The 9,833-nt window shown below is 35.2% G+C and overlaps 1 protein-coding gene across 1 annotated transcript; it reads left to right on the forward strand.

Moving 5' to 3' along the window:
* Positions 1-795: 795 nt before the first annotated feature.
* Positions 796-2,396, forward strand: LOC115957799. Its single transcript, XM_031076131.1, has 2 exons — positions 796-1,572; positions 1,771-2,396. The coding sequence occupies exons 1-2, from the start codon at positions 970-972 to the stop codon at positions 1,840-1,842; spliced, it is 675 nt and encodes a 224-aa protein (XP_030931991.1). The 5' UTR covers positions 796-969; the 3' UTR covers positions 1,843-2,396.
* The last annotated feature ends 7,437 nt before the right edge of the window (positions 2,397-9,833 follow it).

The raw sequence follows: 9,833 nt of genomic DNA on the forward strand, positions 1-9,833 counted from the left end.
GTCAAAAGAAGAAAAAAAATATTGATAATGCCTTGGATACCAAATTTTACTTGGCAAGATTTATTCTTCTTTACTTTTGGCAAGATTTCTCTATTAGTAATAATAAAAAAAAAAAAAAAAAGCAATGATATAGACACAAAAAATTTTACAATATCTTCCATAATAGTTGTGTTGACAACTTTTTATTAGTATTTATATGGACCCAACATTAATATAATTATATATCTACCATTGTCAATTTGACACATCAACCAAGTATGGAATCTTTTGTCAAACTTTTTGTTCCATAAACTTCCACAAGAGAAGAAATGATAGATACTTGAGTGTGAATTGTGTCTGCCACAGTTTATGGTCAATCATTTTAACAATTTTAATATTTATTGTGAAAAAGTTTTATGTACAACATTACTTTTTTTTTTTTTTTTTTTTTCTTTAAGCCTAAAATGCAAAGCACACTCATTAAGTTTTATAAGAATTCATTTTGGTTTTTCAAGTTTGAAGTTCATTCAATTAAGGTTTCTCTCTCAACTTTGGTTAAAATTTAAAATAAAAATTTGGAAAATATTTTTCAATCATTAATTCGATATTTTAAATTTAAATAATTTGAGAAAAAAATTAAAAATTTGGAAAATTAACCTCAACATTTAATAGAAATTGACGGAAATGCATTATTTAAATAAACTTGAAACTTAGAGACTCGAAATGAATTTAGTGAAACTTAGAAACATAGTTTTGTATTTTAGCCTTATTTTTATTTTCACAACATGATAACGTCTTTACAATAGTTGATATTGTGATGTAAGAGTTATGTTGCTCCATTAATAAAAACTCAAATTAATCCTTCTGAAAAAAAAAAAGTTTGAATCATAGATCTAAGCAACCACTTTATAAACTGTCCCGACGATCGTGCTGATTGTATATTGCTTGCCCCAAAAAAGTTCTAGAGAAACCAAGCTAGACATTTCATCCATGGGATCTGCTACGTCCAAAGTGAGTTTGAAACTTATGATAGAACCAAAAGGCGGCGGCAGAGTGCTTTATGCTGAAGCCGGCAAGGAATTTGTGGACTTCCTCTTTTACATTCTTGCCCTGCCGGTCGGAACTTTCATTCCGCTTCTCAATCAAGAAATGGTGGGCAGCTTGGGAAACATTTACGACAGCATTGCAAATTTAAGTACTACTTACCTTCGACCAAACGTGAACAAGGACTCTCTTCTCAAGCCCAAAGCATACTTCTCCAGTGGTACAGCAGGATTTCCTCTCCAATTGCCAAACGTTGAATCATCCAGGAAATTGTATAAGTGCTGCCTAAACGTGTTTGAGAGGAAAGCAATCTGTGGGTGCGGGTCTTCTATGAGCCGAGAGTCAAAATATATAGGCCCACCAAGCGCAAACAATCCCTACTCAAGTAATGTGGGAGATTATGTGAAAGGAGAGGTTACATACATGGTGATGGATGATTTGGCGGTGAAACCATTGTCCACAACTTCTCTTGCCACAGTGCTTAACAAGTTCAATGTCAAGGATACAGGGGTTCTTCAAGAGAAAGTGGTCGATTTGGGCGTGGAAGAGGTGTGTGTCAGTCACATTCTTTGTTTTCTGTGCATGACTAGAATTTTATTTCTTTTCTTCTTTTATATTTTTGTCCTGAAAAATATTGCTAAATATGCTCGTTCAAACTGAGATTGAGGGTACTAATTGATTGTGGCTATACGATTGCTAATTCTTGTAATTGCCTTTAATTTGCTCCTTTATCTGGTTTGTCGCTAGGTTCTGAAATTGCTCAAAGCTTCTCTGCTTTCAAAGAGTGTTCTCACTGATGTCTTCCTCCCCGTTTTTTAAGAGGAAGTTGATTCTCCAAAAATAAGGAAAGTGGAATGTTTTGTCACTGCACCTCCAAGAGCAATTTTTTTTTTTTTTTTTTGAGAAGAACTTTCAAGAGGAAGTTAATTGGCTATAAGGCAAGTTAAAATTTAAATAGCAAGGAGTTGTTTTAGTTTCAAATATATATGTCATAAATATTACTTTGTTAGTCAAAATTGGTGTGGCAATGTAAAGGGAAACATGCTTGCTCTTCTTAATTTTTTTTCTTAATTTTTTTTTCTTTTTCTGAGTGCTCAATGTTTCAAGAGATGAGATATAAGTATATATATAAGTTGGTACTAATTTATTATCTCCGGATGTTGCTTGTTGTCGCTGAGTTGTGATGACCTCACAAGTTCGGTCCTGAGGATGACTGATAAATTGAGGCAAACTTGTTTGAGCCAAGTGCTAACGCCAACATGACCAATGTCCATACAAATGCCTATCAAACTTAACAGTGTTGCAAAATCTGCCTAATTATTTAATTCTTGCCTTAGTGCTTATATAACAAACCTTTCCTGGAACTCAACTTTGGCTTTTCCATTAAAAAACACATTTTAATTAAAAAATATAACATAAAACAGATCAAAAGGCTAGGGTTTACGGACGCATACTCACGCAGGAATTACTCTTGTTTCAAAGGGGTTTACTAGCAAAATTTATTCAAAATTTCATATCAAATAATTTTACTTTTCCATCTTCTCTACGAAATAGGTAGAAAATCAAAACATATTCTATAATTTTTACATTTTTTTATGCTCTCACTTTTCTATCCTCCCAAGTCTCAACCAAACCAACCTTTGAAATACTAGTTTATTATGACTCAAACGGATACTTTAGGATGCGAATACGTGTTTTTTCATCTTATTAATCAAACCCTTTTGGATTTCAGAGTTGCTGAAGTTTTCACTAGGTCAATCATGGCAGTAACCAATATGAGTTTGAAACTTCTAATAGACACAGGAAGCCACAGAGTGCTTTTTGCTGAAACAGACGAGGAATTCATCGACTTCCTCTATCACATTCTCTGCTTTCCACTCAGAACTATTATTCCTCTTCTCAAAAAGCAAGGAACGGTGGGCAGCTTTGGAAACATTTACGATAGCATTGAAAATTTAAGTACCAAACGTGTGAAGCACAAAAGTACACGTCTTTGGTGGTACTGGTGAGGTGCCTTTCCTATTGCCAAACATTGAATCATCGACATCCAAGACATTGTATAGGCGTTCTAGAATCTATAACTATAGTTGTTACTCATATGTGGCTGATGACTCCAACACAAAGTGTCCTTCGTGTGAGGCTTCTATGAGAAAGAAGGTAAGTTTCGTAGACCCACCAAGCGCAAAGAATACGGGCTCCTCTCTGGTGGTGGAGGGTACGTGAAAGGAGTGGTTACATACATGATTATGGATGATTTGGAGGTGAAACCCATGTCCACTATTTCTAGTATCACTCTGCTTAACAAGCTTAATGTCAAGCATATAGGGGCTCTAGAGGAGTAAGTGGTGGAATTGGGCATGGATGAGGTATGATGGTCATTACTTCATTTCTTTAATTTCTTTCTTTCTTTCTTTCTGTGAATATTCTAAATCTTCCATAGTAGATTAAACAAATGTGTACAACACTATACTTATTTGTTTAGTTTACGATGTAAATCTTACATTGCTGGTACAATGTTAATAAAATTTTTTCTTTTATTTATTTAATGGAAATGAATTTTTGGAAAACAATTATATTTTATCCCTGTTTTTTTTTTTTTTTGGTGTGAAATTGCTCAAGGCTTCTCTACAGTCGAAGTGTGTCTTGACTGATGTCTTCCTCCCGTAGTTGGAACAAGAAGTCAACATAGAGATTTAATTTATCGGGGCAAGAGTTGTGTGGAATTTGCCAAAACGTTGGTTATTCTGTTGGAAAGAAGTTTTAGATCTCTGTTATATCTGGTGTTGCATAATACTCCTATTTATCTTGAAACTCTATTTTTTTTCCCCTTGGAAAAATGTTTGTTGGTCTTGAGTCTGTTTTAGTCCTGAAATTTAAAAGTTCTCACTTAATAATAATAAAAAATGTATCCAAGTTTTTTCTTCATTCTCCTTCGCATTAGATTCAGGAATGGAATCAAGAATTTGACTTTGGGAGCCAAAACGTTACTGATTATTACTTGGCCTTTATATTATCGACTATCACCAAAAAAAAAAAAAAAAAAAAAAAAAACCAAAATTCAAACACGTGGCATACCATGATAGATGATAGAGGATTATGTTCTGCCATATCAATTGTAGTAACATCATGTTTACATGTATCATACATTTGGAAATTGAAGACATGTACATTTGAAAATTAAAAGTTTGTAAGTTGTAACAGCTTCATCACCGGTACCTAAGATACGATCTGATTATCATGAACAATTTAATTTATCAAACTATGGATAAGGATAGACTTCTACAGATTTTGAATTCATACTGGTTTGATGAATGAGATCATTAGAATCCTCAACATGTTTAAACCTACCCTCCATCTTATATCTCTTATTTTTCCTTTGTGTGCCTCTGCTTCACAGTGACTCAACTCCAAATCTCCTGTAACTCTGTAAGTGAGTATCTCATTTGATCCACATCAAAGTCTTGTAAAAATAGATTAATCCATGAATTTTTTGTGAATGAACTGACTGATGCTTTATGGCTTTCATGAAAGAAATTGTTTTTTGCGTACATGATCCACATCAAAGGCTTCTCTGCATTCGAAGAGTGTCATGACTGATGTCTTCTAGGTGCAAGAGTTTTGCAGAATTGCCAAGACTTTGTTATTCTGTTGCAAAGAAGTTTTAAATGTCTATTGATTAATTCTAGCATTGCATTGCATGATAAATAACTTACTTGAAACTCTAGGTCCTCATATATAATAAGGAAGCCATAAAAGCAATTGTGGCCCATAATGCATATTCTACCCGAAATGTCAAAATTCTACTAAAATGACCTGTGTAAGCCGGAATTCCAACCGATATGAAATATAGGTTTATCACACTAGTTTATGAGTTGTTTTACGGACACAATAATTGGTCATAAATTTTTTATAGCAGTTAAGATGTCATTTCCTCATAGTTCAAAATAAAATCAAAACCGTTAAACACCCTTTTTTTTCTTAATTGAAATCTTAAGTTGAAGACATGATTTCTTCAACTAATAAATTCAATTAAAAAAATTATGTATGTAATACTGTCTGCGGTACGTGTGTAACAAACAATACCCATTAATTAATGCCCTTTTTAGTTTCCTTAGTTGACTACTGCTGCTTATTTTGTTTGAGATTTGGGTTGTAGTTGGTGAATTTAAAAAAAAAAAAAATTTGACGCATTTATTATTATTATATATTTGATTTGACAAAAATACCCTCACTAAACTCTAAAATGACAAAAATACCCAACTACCATATAAACCCGAGCCTTCCCTCATATTTCGCGGTTGCTTTTGCCTCTTTGCTTAAGTCTTAACCGTGACTCTACTCCAAATCTTGAGTAAGTATCACACTTGATCCCCATGTACTTAATATAAAAATCACATCAATCCATGACTTTTTGTGTATATGCGTTGTGGCTTCCGTGTTTTCTTTGTGTACATTTTTTTGTTTTGTTTTGTTTTTTGTTTTTTTTGTTTAGGGTTTCTCCTTCAATTGATTTGGGGATTTTTCATGTTTTATTTGATTAAAATAGGCATCTGATTGTTCTTGCTCTTATTATCATATAGTTGGATTTCTGAATTATTTTGTTTCTTTAATTGTTTTCTGTGTTTGTTAAAGTTGGACAAGTTTACACTTCCTTGTTATGTGTAGTCATGGGGAAAATCATTATTAACCATAGGGCATATGCAACTTGAGCAGAATGTATTATATCACTTGCTAGGATCTAGTGGTGCATGGGCATTTTTTTTTCCCTAAAAACATCGATTCTTGAATGGAGAAGTTGAATTAACTACTCATTCCTGCTGAGGACCTTACAGAATTGTGAATAATGAAAATGTTTCATTTGGATGCTTAGAATCTAGGATGTATGGACACTTCATTTGGGGTGCCATACACATGTCGTACTTGTGTCGTAATAGTGTCCTATATACCATATCATGTTATGATTTTTTGAAATTACTCGTGTTGTCATATTGTACCTGTGTCCATGCATCCTAGCTTAGAATGTGGGTGATGCTTAGATGACAATGGTTATAGTTATGCAAAATGAGTGATATATTTGGTACAATGATTGTTGTCAGTGTCACACCATGTGAGAATATATGAATAACATTGTTATTCATCATATTACAAGGTTTTATTTATTTATTTATTTTTTGTTGTTAATACTACCGTCATCATGCTACAACATAAAAACAACTGTTTATGGACTGTGATACAACATTAACAGATGGGCAAGAACAAGGGTGAAAGTTCAAATATGTGTATAAACACCCTTGAACGTTTAGACCTCCAATTACAAAATAACAAATTCAAGATTTATGACAAACAACTAGTGTGCGGAAAATGAATATAAGCTATAAACATAATTGGAAATCAATCTAAGCCAATTAAAATCACATCCACAGCAGAAAATAAAAGGCAAAGATAAAGGGAAGAGAGATGCAAACACAAGGACAACACACGATGTGTTATCGAAGAGGAAACCGAAGCCCTCGGTGTAAAACCTCTCCGCTGCCCTCCAAGCGGTCAATAATCCACTAGAAAATGTAGTTGGGATACATGAACAGTAATAGATCCTCCAAGCCTAATCTACCCGATGTACCTAAGCCCTCCAAGCTTCTTGCTCTAACGAGGTTGCGCCGAACCTTTTTCTTTTCTAGCTTACCGGATTCCGCTATTAGACCGTAGCATCCGCCATTCTTGGCATCTTCCAATGCTTCCCAAAGCTCCAAAAACACTCAACACTCTAAATTGGTATAGGTAGTGTTTGGATAGAAATCTCCTCTCAATAGGTATGACAATGAGAGAGGGAATGAGAAGAGACTACAAAGGTTTCTCTTTAAGAATGAGTAGCTCTCTCTAATTGGGTGGGTGTTTTGAAGAAACCTCTCTTAGAGTTTTTCTTTCTGAATAGCCACACATATTTTGTGGGAATGAGGGGTATTTATACTGGTGTAAGAATAGAATGCAAAAGCTTTTCCAAAACAGGGTTAGCTGGCAACTTGACCTCGCGACTTAACTGAGTCGCGAGTTCAAGCCGCGAGCTAGCTAAATGGCCAGTCTGGATTTTTGTCCTGTAGTGCTCCAGCTGGTATGACTATTCAGCTCCCCTGCATGCTCTGCGCGTGTGCAACTTTTTGGCGGCTTGCAAGCCGCGAGCTTCCCGCGAGATCCAGCCGCGAGTCCCTGCTTCACTGCACAGTCTTGAGCATTTCTTCACACTCTCTCACACACTACCCTTACATGATTCCCACCTAAATACAAGGTTTTTAAGTGTTGTATTACAAGAAAATTTGTCACGGAATAAAGCCAACACATGGTTGATTAAATTCAACCTTACAAAGGGGATTTTGAATCTCTAAATCATTTAAAGGGGAAGAAATACCCCTTAATGAAATGATATTTTACATCTAACAAGGGGAAGAAATACCATCTTTCTGATTTCCAGCAGCTGGTTGAGAAAATGTATTAGAAGAGAAATTTAATTATGTTTACTCATTATTTAGAAGTGTGATTGAGCTAAATTTTAGAGTGTTGAAGAATAGATGAAGAATTTTGAAGCAAATGCCATTATATGATATTAAGGGCCAAGAAAACGTTGTAGTTGCTAGTTGTGTCTTACATAATTTTATTAGAATATATGATAAGGAGAATGTGAGATTTTTGATAAGTGAGTGTAACTTAGATAACTTGGGAAGCAATACTGGGGCAATAGTAGTCAAGAAAACATAGAGTATACATAATGAGAAGATGAAAGTTATGTGTGACAACATAGCTCGGTCTATTTGTGGGTTGTGTACAATTTTTCTATTATTTCTATGTTATAGTTAGTATGGATGTTGTGGTTTTGAAGATTGTAATATATATTTTTTTCCTTTTAGGGGGGTGAATGCCCCCGCATTACCTGGCAACTCATTTGCTTGGGATAGAAGTTTATAATTATCAATAAACTTATCGATTGAATGTTCCCTAGTTGACTCAGGTTAATACAATTTAATTTCTGAAAAGTTTTAGAGATAAGAAGAATCTGAGAGACAAAGAAGAACAGTGAGAAAAGGATAGAAAAATATGAGTAGCTCGATTCTCTAATTGAAGCACAAGCAACCTATTTATATAGAGTTTTCTGCACAAACAGCAAGACTAACAGATTAGCAGCCACTTAACAACTCTCTATGTAAATCTGTTATTGTTACTAATAATCACATGTTATTAATAATTTAATCACTTGCTTTGTTTCCATCTTTATTATGGTTCCTAGCTTAATTAGAAGTCAATGTTAGGTGCTATTATAAAAGATGCAGGAGACTCAGGAGTAATGACTCATCAATTGTTGTTCTGTCTTATTAATAAAACCCTTTTGCTTTTCAGAGTTGCTGAGGTTTTCTCTATGTCAATTTTGGCAGTAACCAATATGAGTATGAAACTTCTGATAGACAGAAAACCGCAAGGTGCTTTTTGCTGAAGCTGACAAGGACTTCACTATGTTGCATGGACATGACACGGACACCGACCTGGAGATACGGCAATTTTTGAAAAATAAGGACACGACATGACAGTGACACGGCGGTTAAATAATTAATTATATTTTATATTTAGACATATTTTTAAATATTTTTAGACATAAAATACGTTTATGTCTAGAATTTAAATAATGTAAGAATTACAAATAAGTAAACTAACACCCAAAGTAGTACAATAATACACAATATTTAAAACTATAGCAGGACACACAAAAACAAAAATCACTAAATTCATAATAAATATTATAATTTATAAGGCAAAACAAAAGGCTGAGTAAAGAAATACATTAACCGTAAGAGTGGGATTAAAAAAAAAAAAAAACGCGTTATAACTTATATAAATAAGTTAGTAACAGTTATATAAGTGAGTAACAGACCCATTACCATTAAGTCACCAAAATCCGAAAAAAAAAAAAGAAAAAAGGTCGGAACTGTTGTCCACGTCGAGAGAGAGAGAGAGAGAGAGAGAGAGAGAGAGAGAGAGAGAGAGAGAGATTTCTGGAAGGGACAGGGCACGGCGTCACTCGATGCCTATGGAGCTCGCTGATCGGCCTGATCTTGCTCTAGCTAGGGACAGAGAGAGGAGGTCCGACCTGTTGTCCACATTGAGAGAGAGAGATCACTGGAAGGGACAGGGCATAGCGTCACTCGACACCTATGGAGCTCGCCGATCGGCCTGATCTGGCTCCAGCGAGGGACAGAGGGCAGCGGCAGAGGTCAGAGGGAGGGTGGGTTGAGAACTTGAGAGGTGGGTTTCTCAAAATGACTTCTCAGACTCAAAAAATTTGTGATTTTCCTTTTTTTTTTTTTCTTCACTGCTAGCATGTCGAATGCGTCGAAGCCATGTTGGCGCCGCGTCGGTGCATATCGGAGAAACGAAAAAAAGAAGAAGAAGAAGAGGACACTCGCCAGACATTGGAATCTGGCGAGTCGTACCCGTTCCGGTGTCCGACATGCGTCCGACACTGACATGACGCCAAAAATGGCGTGTCTGTGCAACCTAGGGACTTCATCGACTTCCTCTTTCACATTCTCCACCTGCCACTTGGAACTATCATTCCTCTTCTGAAAAATCAAGGAACTGTGGGCAGCTTTGGAAACATTTATGATAGCATCGAAAATTTAAGTACTACTTACCTTCAACCAAACGTGAACAAAGAGACTCTCTTGAAGCACAAGGTGCACATCTCTGGCAGTACTGCTGAGGTCCCTCTCCTATTGCCAGACATTGAATCATCATCGACGTCTAGGAAATTTTATAGGTGTTCTAGA

This window comes from Quercus lobata, chromosome 8 (assembly GCF_001633185.2).
Source record: "Quercus lobata isolate SW786 chromosome 8, ValleyOak3.0 Primary Assembly, whole genome shotgun sequence".
Lineage (NCBI taxonomy): Eukaryota > Viridiplantae > Streptophyta > Magnoliopsida > Fagales > Fagaceae > Quercus > Quercus lobata.

Bases quoted from the DNA above. Each gene is read 5' to 3' on its own strand.
- LOC115957799 (XM_031076131.1), top strand. From the start codon at position 970: ATGGGATCTGCTACGTCCAAAGTGAGTTTGAAACTTATGATAGAACCA. The intron at 1,573-1,770 runs GTGTGTGTCAGT...GTTTGTCGCTAG, and splicing joins TCGATTTGGGCGTGGAAGAG to GTTCTGAAATTGCTCAAAGC.